This window comes from Rhamphochromis longiceps, linkage group LG7, assembly GCF_057381845.1.
Source record: "Rhamphochromis longiceps isolate RC_006_pf linkage group LG7, R_longiceps_female_GT1.1, whole genome shotgun sequence".
In the NCBI taxonomy this organism is placed as follows: domain Eukaryota; kingdom Metazoa; phylum Chordata; class Actinopteri; order Cichliformes; family Cichlidae; genus Rhamphochromis; species Rhamphochromis longiceps.
The window spans coordinates 28,424,563-28,442,404 of NC_140563.1; the positions used below are offsets into that span (position 1 = coordinate 28,424,563).

Here is a 17,842-nt window from a genome sequence, read left to right on the forward strand (position 1 = left end):
GACTTACAGAACACCCAGAAATATTCCTGTTACCCGTTTTCAGTCAACTGACTAACGGCTCACCTGACGTTTTTCTATTTCGTCAGAGCGGAACTCATGTGACGTTACATCAAGGGAAGTCACGAGGCGGGAACGGTGAGGGTCAAAGTGGGGAAAAAACGAGATTTGGGAAAATTAGTAAAGTGTTTGAGCTAACAGCGGCTAGCTGCGTTAGCAGGCTTTACTATGAGGGAGGCTGTCAGCCCGGGACAAACCGAGAAATTTTTAACCGCTGTGTTTACCTGGCTTTAGCCCGGCGGATCCTTCAGGTTCCGTTAAGTCCTCTCAGATCCCATTTTAGTCGGTTAAACGGAAATGCGGAATCCGTCCGCCCTGTCCACTTTCGGAACCTCTGTTTGCACCACACAGGTCGACAGGAAGCTAGCAGCAGTTACACCGAGGAACTTCCGCCGGAAACTTCAAAATAAAAGCTCTTGAAAGAACAGGAAGCGGCTGTGTGTGTGTGTCTGTGACGCCTGCAGTGCGGCGCTTTGAGCTCTCAGATGTATTGTCTTTACTTATCATCCATTTTAAAGCAGATCAGAAAAAGTGTTCATGAAAGCTGCAGTGTTGAGTTTCTGCAGATGAGAGTGTGATTAAAGCTAGTGGCGGAGCTGGGAGGCTTACTGGGCTTAAGCCCGGGTTGTTTTTTCAGAAGCCCGGGGTCTTTTGGAGTGTAATTTTTTCATAGTTAGATGCCTGGCTGACAACTGTATAAAACAAAAACTACACACAATATTCGAAGCACATAGAGCACACTGTGGGAATTTACAACTGTGCGTAAATCCCCCCTAATATTGGTATGATCTGAGCTCAGACGGGGCAGCTGCTGCCTGCGAGTGCGCTGTTAGAGAAGCGCAGCCAGGCAGACAGAGGAGAACTGAAGTTTGACCAGTTACCAAAGCAAGTCATTCGTACTGTACAAATAATGTAAATATGACGGTGTATCACGAAAGATTGATGTCAAACTGATCACTTGACCCATATTACCTTACTTGCTCTTCGAGTGAATCAACAAATGGCGAAATGAAAAACTGAACAACAACAATGCTGTTTCTTTAGAGAGTCTTAGCTTACATGTGTGTTTATTTCATATTTTCAGTTGTTTCCCTCCACGGCTAAATAAATCGGTTTCAGTAATGCACTGATATACAAGAATGGACATAAGGGGCTTCTTTCAAAGAAAAAACTCTGGTAGTATTTTATATATTGTGCTTTGTATGTTGTTCAGTATATTTCTATGCAAAACAAGAGGAAGTTCAATACACAGCAGTATATTCACAGTTTAAACCAGATATTTACACACACTTTATGGAAAACACAAGAACATTTTTTTACTGTACAACATCAATTTAGAGTAAACTTGTTTTGTTTTGGTTAAATAAATATTGAAATATCTTTTGAATTCGTTAAATGTCAGAATAAAGAGAGAGCTGTCTATTTTTTATCACTTTCATCAGATTTAGGAGTACATATACACTAAGTTTATTGTTAATTAATAAGAAAACTCCAGACGATTCCATTCTGAGCTGAAGAAGCTTCTGATAGGTTAGTAGAGTCCATGTGAGTAAATTGGTGCCACAGCTGTGGATGCATATAAGGCAAAATACAGAGCCTGTTTCTGTGACATGGGAACATCAAGAGATGTCAACCAAAACACCAGGAAAAGAATTGTGGAGCTCCATAAGTGTGGCTCACTTTTGAATACAATTTGGTGCCATGTACAATTAAGAAATACAGACAGTTTCTCTCTTTACTCTTACAGTTAACAAATATGTTTTTTATATTTATCAATCTAAAAAAATAAACATTTAGTCTGATTTGATGTTACAATTAAAAAAGTGTTTTTATCTGAAGAGTTTGTAAATATCTGGTTTCAACTGTATATTTGATGATTGTCAGCACAAAGAGGGAGAGAGAGGAACAGAGAGGGAGAGAGAGGAGAATGAGGACAGAAGAGAGAGGGAACAAGAGCAGGTGAGACACATGTTAGTCAAATGGTTGTTTACCAAAAGTATCACTGTATCATAGGTACTCATGTATCTCGTACCGAGTGTTTCTTTTTTGGTTTGTTACTTTTCAAATTCTATATTTATTAAGTTATGCAGGCTTGTTTGCACAACAAGGCTAAATAATTATATAAACTTTTCTCAATCTAAATAGTGGACTTTGTAGAATTAAAAAAATAAGTGTAGTGCAGGTCTATGATGATTTTTAGTGCTACTATCATCTAGTTCTGATTCTGGTTCTGTCTTGGTTAAGTCCTAAGTAGTCCTGAGTTTGAACTGTTGTAGTCCTGTTTTAATTCCGGATCAGTTCTGGGTCTGGTTGAATTGGGGTTTAGTCCTCGTGTCTTGATATAGCCCGACTTTGTTCTGCCTTGCTGCTTAATTAAAAACCTAGTTTAAGGTGTCCTGCATATGTGATATTTTTTTCCCTATATGAAGTCCTTCGTTTTTGAACAAAACTCAAAACAGAGCCTATTGATCTCAGTCATTTCTACCCCCCCCCCAAAAAAAAAAAAAAAAAGAATCCCACATGCATACTACTGTTTCAAATGTCTGGCTCCGCCTCTGATTAAAGCAAGAGTGTGTTTCATGTACAGTCTGACTCTTGATATTTAATATTCTCACAGACTGAGAGATGAATATGAAGCTGCTCAGGCTGTGGTTAAAGTTTTATTCTGTGATATGTGTTACTGTGTCATTTTACCTGAGCTGACTCTAAAAACTGTGAGTGAGGTCCAGCAGGACAATGGATAAACAGGTTTCTGTGTTTGCCTTGAAGCAGGCCAATCATGCTGTCCAATCAGAGCTCTCACCTGCAGCTGACCTCTGAGCGGATTGGACTCTGGACATGCAGTTTCAGTCTGACTGGATTTGCTCACAAACTCAGGATCTTTTTGTTGTTTCACACATGATGCAGGTTTCCACGTCTCTTCCTCTTCTTCTTCTTTCCCTCACCCTCCTGCTCCTTCATCCCGTCTCCCCGGTACATGGTGGCCATGTTCTGGCATTTCCGGGAGAGTTCAGCCATTGGTTGAACATGCGGAACATCATAGAGGAGCTGGTGAAGAGGAATCATTCGGTCACCATCTTAGTGCCCGATGCATCGCCGTCTGTCAACTACAACAACAGCCGTGACACCGCCAAGTTCAACTTCCTGGTCTTCAAGGTAACACTGGTGTTTATACAGCGTGTTTGTAGTCACATAAAGAAGATCCCTGACAATCACTGTGAAGTAATGGTTCTGAGTAACTTTAATTTCCCGTCCTTCCCCCTGATTACCCACAGACACCTCTCCGTGTTTGTCTCATTTCAGACCTGAAAATCAGAGGAAAGCATTTTTTTCATTGTTTTTTTTGGGCGTAGCTGATATAGAATCAATGACCTGATCAGGTGTTTCCTCCTGCAGGTGTCGTACAGCCGGCAGGAGTATCTGGACCTTATGCAGGAATTGATGCGTTTCTCCATGTATGAGGCGCACTTGTCTTCACCACTGCAGAAGTTCCTAAAGACGGCTTCCTGGATACTGCACTTCCTGGACTTCGGGAGGCAGCAGTGTGACGGAATGCTGAGGAACAAGCAGCTGATGGCGACTCTGCGCCACACCAGCTTTGACGTCATCTTGCAGGACTCGATGGCAATGTGTGGTGACCTGGTGGCAGACTTGCTCAGTGTGCCACTCATCATCTCAATGCGCTTCAGCTTCGGCAGTGTTTTTGAGCGACACTGTGGCCACGCCCCCGCACCGCCATCCTACGTCCCGTTAGCTCCTCTCTCATACAACGACCACATGACACTCAGTGAGAGGCTGGTCAACATGGTGATATATGTGGGGTCGTCAGCAGTAAGCGAACTGACCTGGAAGCTGACGCTCGATCAATACTACAGGGAGATCAAAGGTCAGCGGTCAAGAGTTAAGTCTCCACTCTGAGGGCATCACACAGGGTTTAAATAAACTATCATTATGTGACTGAAGGCAGATATTCAGCTTTGATTCAGAGTTTAACTAAAATAACAGCTCACAGAAATTTCTGGATGCATGCTCAATATTCAGGTAGGAAAATCCCAAAACGTTGATTCTGTTCATCTGGACGTTTTCAGTGGGTGAAAGACGATTTCAGGTGACTTCTTCAGTCTTAGATGACTGCAGGTTTCCCCAACCTTATAAAGAGTATATTTGAATAATAACTGAAACTAGCACTAGTGACGAACAATGGGCTGTGAGGTCAGTTTCATAATCATTAATATACAAATCGTCATGACCATTGATCAACAACCACTGAAAAAGACCATTGATGATTCATTAGTGACCATTGATCATTGATCCATGAGTACCATTCAAAGAGAGTTAGGGAATAAATGCAAAAACAGCATTGTAAGATGGCAAAAGATGTATCCTTAGGCCCCCTCCTCGATTCAGAGATGGTCTTTCCCTGGCCTCTTTGACTCTGCGCTCAAACCAGCGTTCCTCCCTGTCCAGGGTGTGTACATCCTCATCATTGAAAGAGTGTCCACTGGCCTGTAGGTCTGAATAGACTGTGGATCTGCATTTAATCAATGATCATGACAATGTCCATATTAATGATCAAGAAACTGACCTTACAGCCATTGTTCGTCAATGGTGCTAGTTTCAGTCATTGTGCAAATGTATAAGGTTGGGGAAGCCTGCAGTCAGCTGAGGCTGAAGAAGTCACTTAGATGATGATGATGTAACATTTCTCCCACTGGAAAGGCTATTTCAAGATGAACAGAATCAACTTTTTGGGAGCTCACAGATAGGTTTACACTCATGTCAAAAGTCTTCAGACAGCTCACTGATGAACACTGCAGTGGTGGCTTAATGTCTTTCTGATAACCATCTGAGCACATCCAAAATAATCAGAGGTCCACAGAGCAAAGATGTTACAGCAGTATTTATTTGAAGGAATAAACACCTACACTTTCCATGATGTGAGCTGAAAATAAGGATTGCAAAGATTAAGATATGATGAGGATGTGATGTTAAAGACTGTCTTCCTTAGGGATGGGAATTGATAAGAATTTTGCAATCAAAGACATTACATTCATGCAAATTAATTACATGCTGTGGGTCACATGTTTGTGCATGTTGGAGGTATTTCCCCTTACAGAACACTTTTCCTAAAAGTAATGCAGTACATTACTTAATTACACCCAGGAGAAAGACATTCTCATTATGTTACTTTCATGTTACTCTGTAAAATGATTTGAAACACACTGTCTCATAATCAGCATTTAACAATATAAACCTACAGGCTACAGCCCCACACACCAACACAAACCCCTATCCTAATGAGATCACACGTGATCTTTCTCTTAGTAATTAGGTATGAAAACAAATCAAAGATGAAAACCAGCACAACGACAGTCTTACTCTCTGCTCACATTCATATTGATGCTGTAGAACTGATCACACTGAGCTTCACAGAGCAGACAATGATGAGCCAAAGCAAACTGCAAAACAACCCAAAGATACTCTTTAATGACTGAGTCAGTCAGCTGATCTCAGACCAGCAGAGCAACATTTCAGCATTCAAGTACAAAACTGAAGGCAGAGAGCAGAAACCAGCAGCAGCTGGAGGAAGAGACAGCATTTGATCTGTGGGTTCTTCATCAGTCAAAGGATTTTCATCAAGTAGTGAGAACTGTCCTTTGATGTAAAATTAAATTTGTTTGTAACGTTATTTTTAGATCCTCTGAGAATGAGGGACTGTGTAAAAAAATGTCTGTAATTCATGAACTGTTAATGTTAGACTGAAGTTAAACCCTGAATTAAAGCTGGAAGACTGCACTTAGTCACATCTCGATGGTTTGATGTAAAGTCCGTTATATTGGTGCACAGATGCAGAATTATAGAAACCATCCTTGTCCAAATAACTTTGAATCTGTACAAACTTTTATTTTGAAGTCATATCCCTTCTTTCCTGTATGGACAGGAACTCCCAGCAGTGTGTGTGAGACTATGGGGAAGGCCGACGTGTGGCTCATCAGGACGTTCTGGGACATTGAGACGCCACGGCCGACCCCACCAAACTTCAAATACGTGGGCGGTCTACACTGCAAACCGGCCAATCAGCTGCCAGAGGTGTGAGCTCTGATTGCACACACTTTTATTCTGAAATGGGACAGGTGAGTGTTGATGTAATGATGATGTCACATCTTCCAGGACCTGGAGGCATTTGTGCAGAGTTCAGGTGATGCCGGCATAATTGTGGCTTCCTTCGGCTCCATGGTAACCAACCTGACGATGCAGCACGCTAACATCATCGCCACCGCCTTCGGTCAGATCCCACAGAAGGTCAGAAGCTCCACCTACTCACAGACAAACAATCAGGGACTGGGCTGTCAGCAGATATTGATTGCATCATTGATTACTTTCTGCAATAATCATCCAAAAAATACCTGCAGGCAGAAGAAGCTCAGATGGTTTGTTTCATCTTTGACTTGAAGAGTGTTTTCTTCCTTTCAGGTGATTTGGCGTTACCGTGGCGAGGCTCCAACTGCATTGGCTCCAAACACCAAGATTTCTGATTGGATCCCTCAGAACGACCTGCTGGGTATGACTCATTCATGATGTCATGGAATTTCAAAATAAAAGCTCAAATAGGCCTCTTATTCACTTGCTAAGTGGCAACATACCAAGCCTCCTTCCAGGTCCAGACTCCTCCTGCGTGGATGATAATCCTCCTGTGGATGGCTTATCATTTATGTCCGAAGTGATAACAGTATATTTTATGTTTTTGGTGGTGGTTGGGGGGGGGGGGTAGAAATCTCTGTCAGTGCATGGTGTATCTTTACATAGAAGCTAACTAGCTGACTTCCCGTTAACTTTAAACTCTGTTAAATTTTATAAATCTTGGATGCCTGTATGTTAAACTTTATTTAAACAGGTGTGAGAGAAGCCAAACAGATCATTTCATTGAGGATGAAAGAATTTTGGCTGTTTTTAACTCTCAGTGATGCCCAAGTGTTTATTTGAGTGTGAGAATCTTTGGTAAGTTTTGACTCAGAAATGGCAACTAACATAATCAATATTTGCAAAAAGATGTTCTTTCACAATAAAAGCTCTGTATTTTTTTTGTCCTCAGGTCACCCAAAGACAAAGGCATTCGTGACACACGGCGGCACTAACAGTCTATATGAAGCTGTGTTTCACGGCGTGCCTCTGGTGGGCGTGCCGCTGTTTGGCGATCAGCCTGATAATCTCGCCCGTATGAGCCGCCTCGGCACCGCCATCGTCCTGGACTTCAACCATCTGACAGCTGAGGAGCTGGCAGAGGCGCTGCACGTCGTCACAAACCAGCCAAGGTAAAGGTGATTTTAGTGTGGAATTGTGTTTGTATATTTCCTGTTAATAGTTTCATCTTTGTACATTCGGACCTGTTTAATAACATTTTATTTAATAATAATGGATTGGATTTATATAGCGACCTTCCGGTTACAGATGCGATTCCCAACCCCCTGAGCCACGGTCGCCCCATTTCCTGTCTTTGACCTGATTCCTTCACAATAAAAGTGCACTACTGTTTAACAGTGAAACTGTCATATGACTTCCTGTTTGTTTACCATGCACAGCTACAGGACCAACATGCAGCGTCTGTCAGCGGTGCACCGTGACCAGCCAGTAACGCCACTGAGTACCGCCGTCTTCTGGGTGGAGTTTGTGATGCGACACGGTGGAGCTAGGCATCTGCGGTTGGCATCATACGACCTGAACTGGTTCCAGTACCACAGCTTGGACACCGGTGCTGCCCTGCTGATCGCTTTGATGACCGTCGCTGCTTTGTGGTGGGTGGGGATACGCTGCATCCTGCGGCAGTGCAGACGGCGAGCAGGAAGAGAGAAGAAGGACTGAAGAGAGATTTCCTGTTTGCACCGTCCTGTTGGTATTTACAAAGGAGAGTCTAGTAACAAGACTATGTACGAAAGATGGGAAACATTATCAGCTGACCCTGTTCAAGGCACAAAACATAGGGAGGAGAATATTTAAATTAACCCATGACCTGATTTACAGACCAGCATTTACTACTGATTGAAACAATATTTAACACATAAAAACAAACATGTTTTTTTTTGTGCCTGATACTGAAATTAACTGACTATGCCAGTGTTTAGAAAACTCCTTAAAAATCACCCAGAAAACTGACCTCACCTGAGTCCTATTTGGGGATTGCATTTAATCTGTGTTTAACAGGTTAAACACAGATTAACTGGTTTCATCTTCATTAGGACTTAATATCTAAACATTTCAGAATCCCTTTCCATCACTAATGGTGTTCCACAGGGATCCATCCCTGGACATGCCTAACACGTTCTGATTAAACTGAGAACATGCTGTTCATGAGGTCACCTGAGGATTTCAAGCTTGCAGTTTATATTTATATCTGAACTCTTTGACGTCATAAAATTGAATTTTTAAAATCTCTATGAAGATTTAATGACTCGTTGGATACTAGATAAAATTTTATCACAATGCTGAGCACATATCAATATGAGTTTTATACAGAAACGTTGAAGCTTCAGTGTTTTTGGGTTTTTTTATTACAAGTGATTCTTTCCCTGCTCACCTTTGTATGTAAAAATCGGGATGGTCTGCCCTCACAAGCTGAAGAGAGCAGCATTGTGCAGTCTTTATGAGTTTACTACACTAACCAATCACATCCACTTACAGTCAAACACAGTGCTCACATAAAGCTCTCCTTTTCCACTGGAACATTTTCAAAGATTATATTTATGTATCAGAGGTCACACCTGCACCAGCATTTCTTAATCGCTGTATCTGTGTATTCTGGCTATACATGTTGATTGTGCAGAAGTCTCCTTGGACAGAAAGGTCCTGATCACAGTGAGAAACCTGTAAAACTAAAGGATGTGGAAATAAACTGCTGTACTGGAGTTTTTCCTGGGTGCTGCTGTGTGGTTCACTACTCTAAATGTAAATGTTACTTAGAGTCAGTCACACTGCAGAGGGTTTTCAGCAAACATAGTTACCGTGAGTGGCTTCATTTATATTTTCACAGACTAAGTCTGATAATGAAAAAATTGCAGTTCTGAGCCTGTGGTTAAAGTCACCTGCTGTAAAAAATGTTATCTGAACTGAGCACTGACTCTGATGAACCTCTAAGAAATGAGAAAACTTGAGAAACTGTGAGTGAGGTCCAGCAGGACAATGAATAAACAGGTTTCTGTGTTTGCCTCAGGCTTTGTGTTGTCATCCAATCAGAGCACAGCTCTCACCTGCAGCTGACCTCTGAGCAGATTGGACTCTGGACCTGCAGTTTCAGTCTGACTGGATTTGCTCACAAACTCAGGATCTTTTTGTTGTTTCACACATGATGCAGGTTTCCACGTCTCTTCCTCTTCTTTTTCTTCCCCTCACCCTCCTGCTCCTTCATCCCGTCTCCCTGGTACATGGTGGCCATGTTCTGGCATTTCCGGGAGAGTTCAGCCATTGGTTGAACATGCGGAACATCATAGAGGAGCTGGTGAAGAGGAATCATTCGGTCACCATCTTAGTGCCCGATGCATCGCCGTCTGTCAACTACAACAACAGCCGCAACGCTGCCAAGTTCAACTTCCTGGTCTTCAAGGTAACACTGGTGTTTATACAGCGTGTTTGTAGTCACCCAAAGAAGATCCCTGACAATCACTGACAATCACTTCCATGGATATTAGTGTCCTTTGAACATTGCTACACATTAGTTAAGGGTTTGTAGTACCTCCCATGAAAAGTTTCATCATCAGACACTTTCACTTTCTTTGTCTGGAAGAAATCATGTTTTTTCTCAGAAAACATCCATTCATTAATTTTATTAACTGCGTATCTAACTCAGCATCACAGGGTCAATTTCAAGTGAAAAATAATGTGTTGATGCACTCAGGCTTTCTGCATCAATTTTAGATATTTATTGTTATCTTTTCTCTATTCCACTCTGTGGTGTCACAGTGCTGAGGTCTGTTAATATTTGGAGTCTTGGTTTAAGTTTTGATTTCATTATTTTTCTGATGGCAATTTTCCTAGAGGCTTTGAATATTTGTGATATTGCAGAAGTCCCAATCTTAATTATTCCTAATAATTGTATGAATTTTTCCTGTAGTATGCTGGTACCTGTTTTTTGTTAAAGCTTTAGCCCACTGTGTGTTTACAGTCCTGTGAGAAGCAGGTTAAAAGTGTAAGTTCATGACAGCTGTGAGGGACCAAGCAGCCAAAGCATAGAGGACACAGGAAAAAATGTCTTCAAAAAGGGTTTTCTTCATTTTAACCCTCAAAAAAGTTCAAAAGACAAAATTCAAAAACATAACTAGCAGGCCCATAAAAGAGGCCAACTAAATATAACTCCACAAAAAGTAATTTCTAGAAACTTAAACAAACAAAGTGGACACAACTTAACTCACAAACTGACCTAGATACAAAGACAAGAGGGTAGCTTTTATAGTGGTTTGGCCAAACCATTTACACACAATAGGGGAAAATAAAAACACACACTAATATTAACTAAGCACAGAATAACATAAGTAAACCTAAAACACCCCTGTTCCTGATAAGCACAACGTTGGCCCTGCTGAGCAGGCATTTTGTTCTCAGGCTCCTCAGCCACGCCTTTTGCCCAGACAGGAAACAGCCACCACCCAAAACCAGGTAACTCAAAGAAAGAGAAACATAATTAATATAACAGAAAACATTTTTAGAAAAACCACACAATGCTATTATGCGTGCGCCTCATAAAATCAGTGTTCGGTTTAAATAAAATGATTAATGAATTATATTAATGGAAAAAAAACTGCAAACCAAACTAATAAAGTGAACAAATGGACTGATTTACCCATGTGTGGCTGATGCCATCACAACAGCACAATTTGAAACACACTGAACAAATATGGCTGAAGGGATTTCAGGAGAAATCATCTTCTCTCTGAAAAGAACATTGCAGCATGATTTATGGTTGCAAAGCTGCATCTGGACAAACCACAAGGCTGCTGGATGTCATGGTCTGCAACCTGCTGCCCAGCATTCTGTGTTTTTGGGTTTTAAAGTTCTGTTAAATTGTTTACTTAAGTTTACATTTCATGTATTAGTCTACAACTTCTGTTATATCCTTTGTTGGTTGATTTTGGTATTTGTAGTAATCTTTTATTTTGAGTCCAACTAGTTTTTGCTCCTTTCTTGCTTATAGTAGTTTGCATTGTATTCCTGTTTCACTTCATCCTGCCTTCCCTGTGTTCCCCATGGTTAGTTAATGTTTTGCCACTCTCTGTGTTCCCTTAGTATTTTTCCCTCCTCTGTCAAGTTGCTTGTATTAATTTCATTAAGGTGATTGTGTTTTCTCTGTTTAATTATTACTTCCTGTTTTACTTTGAGAGAATTTGTGCTCCTTGTGCTTTGCTTTTAGTTTTGCTTCTGTTACGGGTCCCAGATGTGAAGACCACAATAACAAAAAGAACACAAATCTGTAAAAATAAAGGTAGAGTCTCAGAGAAAGAATCACAGGAGCACTCGTGTCTTTTCCCGAATTGCATCTCTTATTTCAGATCAACAAATATAATTTACATCCAGTGCTTTCACTTGTCAGATATGCTCAATAACTGTAAAAGGTAAATAAAAGGCATTTGGCAAATATATGCATCTATGGTCATTACATTTCTCCAGTTTACACTGTTAACCACACTATTCCTTCACTCATTTACATCAGCAGTGCAGATAGCATATAATGCCTTAAACGTCTTATTGCTCTTTCTCACATATAGGGCAAACTCAAAATAGCTTATCCACAAATCTGATATAAGTGCATAAATCTTACTAGATTAGACAAAACACACCTGGATGTATTACTTTGCAATGTAACAACATAAATGTACATTCATTCTCAGCTTATTCTTAACATTTCCACATCACTTGAACCATAAAGTATATATAAGATATTTTAATCTCGAATAATCTGATGTCAGGGCCTTTACAGTTAAATTGGAGCACCACACACACATATTTGCTTGTTAAATGGAGTTTACCAAGTTTAAATACATCCCGCGGGCTGGCGAACTCTCGCGGTAACTCTCGCGAGACCTGGGGCTGCGCGGCTCGGCTTTACCACCGCTGCGGTGCCGCGCTTCAGTAATTTTCAACTAAACCCCACTTAAGGTTACATCGGCGGTGTCAACATAACTCTCAGTAAACACCGAAGTAGAACAAGGCACAAAACCCTCATACACTGTATTTTTAAGACGATACTGACCTGTAAAAATAAAGGTAGAGTCTCAGAGAAAGAATCACAGGAGCACTCGTGTCTTTTCCCGAATTGCATCTGAGAGGACAGGAAGTTGGTCCGCTCTAGGCAACCGCGGGCGAACGACTACAGTGTCAACAGTTCCGCTTATTATTTCTCACTTTTACTCTCCTCAATTGTTATGGACTACACGTAATGAATGTAAAATAATAATTGTCTTAATTGCTGACATATGTTTTTCTTAAAAATAATAAAATTTACCAAAATGTGGTAGCACATTTGTGTTCACCACACTTCCTTTGTCTCGTCTGCTCTGATTTGGTTCACCTGTGTCATGTTCTCTTTTTTTTTTTTTTTTTTTTTTGGCCTGTCCCGTTTGGCTCTTTTGCCATCAGAATTGTTGTCTAAAGGCAAAGAAAGATGCCCAACAGATTTACTTTACCAAACTGACCATCCCAGCCTTGCCGTAATGGTCCATTTGATTCACCTTTTATTGTTTATTTTATTTTCACTTACTGAATACGGGACAGACTTGACTGGGGGAAAGAAGGGGAGAAAGAAAGAGGGAAAGAGAAACAGCTGAGAAGAGGGACGGGGGAGAAGGGCAAAAGACAAAAACCAACAGAACGGGCAGAGAAAAAAAATGCATATATCAATCACCTGGATCACCTGCTGAGAAAGAAAAAAGAAAGCAAGCAGAAGAGAACAAGAGTAATAGAATAAACAACATCACAATGATATATGGGAATATGACAGTAAATACTAAATGTTAAACATTATTGTGCAGCACATAAGATCAACAGAACACAGTGTGCTTTGAGGTAGGAGCCAAAAAGGGTGCAGTTTGTGGGTGTGATCACCCGTGTGTACACCTGTGAGCATGGACGCGCTTGTTTTTTGTTTTTTTAAAAGGTTCCTTCATGTAATAATCTGCTAGAGGGTGTGGGGGGGCCACAGCCCCGTCCTCCAGGGCGTGAAGCAGGTGTGGAGGAGATCAAAACTCCAGACATCCAGAGGCCCCCAGAACACAAGAGACCAAGGAAGACCAACAGAGGGGCAGCCGCGCCACTGTCCCAGAAAGAGCTGAGGAGAGTCCCAGATGAGGGCTCACTCAGCAGCCGCGGAGCAGAAGCCAGGGGGAGTTGCAGTGACGCGCCCGTGAGCTCCGCCGGCAGCCAGCTGCGCCTGAGTGACCGAGCCCCAGGCCGAGAGGCCGGGGGCACCCCACCTCCGAAGTGGCCCGAGCGAGCCCCAGGCTCCAGGCCCCGATAAGCGGCCGCCAAGGAGTGAGCCGGTGTGTACCTGGACGCCCATCCCCGGACACAAAGAACCACCAACGCACCGATGTCTGAGGGGGTCCGCCACTGGCAGGGGAAGTGGTGGTAGGGGGAGATAGGCCTCCAAACCTTGGAGGGCCTGAGATGTCCCCAGAGAGGTGGCGCCTGACACCCAACCTGACATATAGACACAGACATACAGGCACACACAGACACAAACATCCATTCCCACCCTCATGCTCTCATATGCACTCACTCCACACTCAACCAACGTGGAGACAGACATAAAGAGACGCTGTACACACGATCACACTCCCCAAGCGTACTCTACAAACCGGGTCTAGGTGCCCCCGCCCCTGGAGGGGGGAACTGCACCCAGACCCAGGTGGTGTTTCCCTTTTCCCTGCGGTGGGGGGAGGCAGACCGCCCCGACTCCGCAGCAGCAGGAAGGCTCCACACTCCAGACCGCAGTCGGACGGCCAACTCCTCCTCCTAGTCCTAGCCCCCCTGCTCCAGCAGGTCGCAGAGAACGGGGGTGAGAGAAGACTCCGAACCTCCCTCCACCCGCTCATTGTAATGTTGATGCATGTGTGTTCTAAGGTGCATTTAAAACCCAGGAGGGCATGGAGCTACCTGCCAGAGAGCAGCAGGTAAGCGCATGGTCCCTCCTGCTAGCCCTCAATGTCTACGTGTATTTAAAATTGAGAGGTGGGCAACGATGCCAGGGGTGGGGTGTACACCCTGATGGTACTTTGGACTCCGTGTATCGTGCCCACCCCCAAGATCCTATATGTATGTGTAATGAGAGTGTGAGTAATGTGAATGTCTAAGTTGTGGGATAAAATTGAGGCAGAGGCAGCCAGAAGGGGACAGGGGGGGGGGGGGGGGGGGGGGGTAGCCTCCTCTGCACCCTGGTGACATACCCCTACTCCAAGGCCCTGCATGTGTGGGTGGTTGTGGTGGAGCGGGAAGAGGGAGGCAGCTGGAGATGGGGAGGGAAGGAAGGGAGGGGCAAGTGACCCCTCCCTGGGGCCAGCTCCCCCGCTGACCCCAGTAGGCACCCCCATACTCCGCGACCCGCCAGGGAAAGGGGGCCCAGGCCCATCCAGACCGGGCCCAGTGCAGCAGCGCCGCCCGGCCCCACAGAGCCCGGGACAGTCCACCCAACCCCACCACAGAGAAAACTGCACCCACCCCACCATCCACTCATCTTCCAGACTACATAAGACAATAAACACCCAGGCTGAGATCTTCCTCCACCTCTCCTGTATCTCCCCCTCCTGCAGAGGCAGCTCCTGAGGAGAGGAAAGCTCCTGCAAGATGTGACAATCTCCCCCACCAGTTGAAGAGCCCCCCAGGTGGCTCAACGCACCGGCGGCACCCTGCTCCAGGGCTGGGCCCCCATGCACCCACCCGCCCACAACCCCGGCAACACACCAACCAGGACCCAAGCCCCCGAGGCCCGGCCCGGGCCCCAGCCCAGAGACGGAGCGCCCCCAGAACCTCACGCCCATCCCGGACCCACCCAGGGGCAGCCAGGCTACCAGGTCAGTAACCCACGTCCGTCAGCACAGACCCTCCCCTAGCCCCGCTGCACGCAGCCGCGAGGAAACAGTCACCGGAGAGCCAACAGAGCCCCTAACCGGACATGACCGCTACCCCGGGTTGAGCCCCCCAAGGAAGATGCCTCCGGGGAACCCCCCGACGCCCTAAGCCTGTCCCTACCCCCACACCAATCACAACAGTGAAGGCGGGACCAAACTATGACCCCCCACCCCCACTAGGTGATGGAGCTGATCAAAGGAGCCCAGAGCAATTGATCTGATGTGGTGGCAGAGGCTGTATCAAGACTAATGTAATCTAATAGATAATTTCTATATTGGTTAGAATTAAGATTATTTTTATTTTTCCAGTTCATGAGGACAGTTTTCTTGGCTATGCATAGGGCAGTGAAGATCATATGGGCTATATTCTTTTCTGAAGTGACATTATCTAAGCTGCCCAACAAACACACTAAGGGGGAAGTTGGAATGTTACATTTCAGACACTTCGATAAGTCTTCACATATCTCGCGCCAAAACTTCTGAACTGGTGGACAGAACCAAAGAGCGTAGATATAATTGTCCGGTGAATTGGTTTGGCAGTGTGAGCAGTTGTTGGTAGACGTAAAGCCCATCTTGAACATCCGATGACCTGTATAGTGCACTCTATGTAATATTTTGTATTGAATTAATTGAAGACTGGGATTTCTAATTAGATGAAAGGTTTTTAAGCAAATCTGAGACCAGAAGTTTAGGTCTAAGTTAACTGATAAATCCGCTTCCCATTTTGCAATAGGAAGTGATATTGATTCATCTGTTTTAGAAAGCATTCTGTATATTTTGGATAGTAATTTGGGGGGTTTAAGAGTAAGAAATTGAACCACACTTAGTGGTGTTTGTAGTTCAACTTGACCCGGTTTAAATTTCTTTTTTACTATGGATTTAATTTGTTGATATTCTAAAAATCTTTTCTTGTTGATCCCATATTGTGTAACTAGTCCGTCAAATGAAATAAATTCTGTTCCTTCTAGTATATGTTCTAAATATTTGATTCCTTTATCACTCCAATCTGAAAAGTTTATCATATTATTGTTTTGTAATATGTCAGGGTTGTTCCAGATAGGTGTACGTTTGCATGGGATTAATGAAGACGCCGTCAATTTTAGAAACTCCCACCATGCTGTCAGAGAAGAGCTGATGTTGATGCTTTTAAAGCATTCATGTCGTTGGATGTTTGAGCTGATAAATGGTAGGTCTGAGATCTCTAGATTATTGCAGAGTGCTTGTTCTACATCTAGCCAAGGTTCATCTAAGAGGGTGTGTTTTAGCCATCCTGAGATAAACTGAAGCCTGTTGGCTAAGAAGTAGTGCTGAAAGTTAGGCAGTTCTAGTCCTCCTTTATCCTTGGTCTTTTGTAGTGTTTTTAAGCTTATACGTGGGGGTTTATTTTTCCAAAGGAATTTGGACATACATGAATCTAGAGATCTGAACCAATCTTGTGGCGGTTTAGTTGGGATCATTGAGAATAAATAATTTATTTTTGGTAAGACCATCATTTTTATAGCGGCAACCCTTCCCATGAGTGATATGGGTAGACATTTCCATCTAGCCAGATCATCTTCTACCTTCTTTAAAAGTGGGATATGGTTTAATTTAGTTAGATCTGCAAGATTGGGAGAAACATTAATACCTAAATATTTTATATTTCCCGATTGCAGTGGTGTAGAAGAGGAATTATGGAAGGAGCAATTAATCGGTAGGACTGTAGATTTTGACCAGTTAATTGAGTAATCTGATATTCTTGCAAAAGAGTTTATCAATTCAATCACCCCAGAGATATTGGTTTGTGAATTTTGGAGAAAGAGTAACACATCATCCGCATAAAGGCTGATTTTATGTTCCACGTTCTTGCATTTATGCCCTTAATTACTGAATTCTGTCTAATTGCTGCTGCTAGTGGTTCAATAAAAATTGCAAATAGTGAAGGGGAGAGTGGGCATCCCTGCCTGGTGCCCCTCAAGAGACAGAAGCTGGAGGATGTCTGGTCATTTGTTCTAACACAAGCTGTTGGGGAATTATATAATATTTTTAACCAGTTTATGAAAGAGGATCCAAAACCAAATTTGTGTAAAGTTGCAAATAGAAATTTCCAGTTAACTCTGTCAAATGCTTTTTCTGCGTCATGTTCTCCACAGCGGTCTCCACTTCCCCTAATCACCCACCTGTATTTGTATTAGCTGTGTCCCAAAACGTAGGCTGCATCCTTTGGAGGACGTGGCCTTCGCGGTCTACGTGGGCCGGGTCCTTCGAAGACCAAGAAAGCCGGAACTGCGAGGCTGTAAAATGGGACAGTTTAGCCTTCAGATTTGCGTCACAGCTGTCTCGGTGGAGTTTAATAATCTCAGCCGTCTGCTCCTTACTATCTAAAATATAACAGGACACTGGCATAAATTCTCGACCGTCTCACACTTCTGTTTAATCAGTTTTCTGTTTGACGTTTATTCAGCTGTGTGAAAATCCTGGAGGAACCCGATGGATTAATAAAGTTTTATTTAATCTAATCTAAGATAACAACTTTGATCTCAGCCAAACTGATTTACTCTGGAACAAATAAAACACCGAAAAAGGAAACAATTACATTTTTAAGTTATCTGAGTGACTTATATATCATGTTTAACCTGAGTAGGTAAAGACAGCGGGGGTCTGAAAACGATGAAGCCAGGAGTCCGCTGCTCTCGCTG

At 43.2% G+C, this 17,842-nt stretch overlaps 3 protein-coding genes and 1 long non-coding RNA gene across 11 annotated transcripts in view; 2 read left to right on the top strand and 2 right to left on the bottom strand.

Moving 5' to 3' along the window:
• The window catches only part of LOC146665489 (uncharacterized), a 24,122-nt gene extending 23,687 nt beyond the window's left edge, over positions 1–435 (bottom strand). For 3 of the 4 annotated variants that reach the window (XR_014912617.1, XM_085413195.1, XM_085413193.1), the window contains exon 1: positions 282–435. The gene's annotated coding sequence lies outside the window, so the exon portion shown is untranslated. The remainder of the gene's footprint in view (positions 1–281) is intronic. The other variant, XM_085413194.1, reaches the window with a different exon arrangement.
• The window catches only part of LOC146665490 (UDP-glucuronosyltransferase 2A2-like), an 18,081-nt gene extending 10,135 nt beyond the window's left edge, over positions 1–7,946 (top strand). Inside the window, exons 3-9 of one of the 2 annotated variants that reach the window (XM_085413197.1) lie at positions 2,965–3,213; positions 3,454–3,943; positions 5,999–6,147; positions 6,229–6,360; positions 6,532–6,619; positions 7,151–7,370; positions 7,638–7,946. In XM_085413197.1, coding sequence (XP_085269323.1) covers positions 3,085–3,213; positions 3,454–3,943; positions 5,999–6,147; positions 6,229–6,360; positions 6,532–6,619; positions 7,151–7,370; positions 7,638–7,917 — 1,488 coding nt within the window. In that variant the 5' untranslated portion in view covers positions 2,965–3,084 and the 3' untranslated portion in view covers positions 7,918–7,946. Of the gene's footprint in view, positions 1–2,737; positions 3,214–3,453; positions 3,944–5,998; positions 6,148–6,228; positions 6,361–6,531; positions 6,620–7,150; positions 7,371–7,637 lie in introns of those variants that run through there. The other variant, XM_085413196.1, reaches the window with a different exon arrangement.
• On the bottom strand, positions 6,304–12,367 carry LOC146665491 (uncharacterized). 4 transcript variants are annotated; one of them, XR_014912620.1, is made up of 6 exons: positions 12,293–12,367; positions 9,300–9,544; positions 7,629–7,942; positions 6,702–6,749; positions 6,465–6,612; positions 6,304–6,374 (listed from the first exon to the last, which is right to left on the bottom strand). It is a non-coding gene; the product is annotated as an uncharacterized LOC146665491 (long non-coding RNA). The 4 variants fall into 4 exon arrangements; XR_014912619.1 differs by having other exon boundaries at positions 6,465–6,615; XR_014912621.1 differs by lacking the exon at positions 9,300–9,544 and having other exon boundaries at positions 6,465–6,615.
• LOC146665492 (UDP-glucuronosyltransferase 2A2-like) overlaps positions 9,395–17,842 on the top strand; it is a 25,237-nt gene continuing 16,789 nt past the window's right edge. Inside the window, exon 1 of the mRNA XM_085413198.1 lies at positions 9,395–9,652. Within this exon, the coding sequence (XP_085269324.1) occupies positions 9,395–9,652 (258 nt within the window). The remainder of the gene's footprint in view (positions 9,653–17,842) is intronic.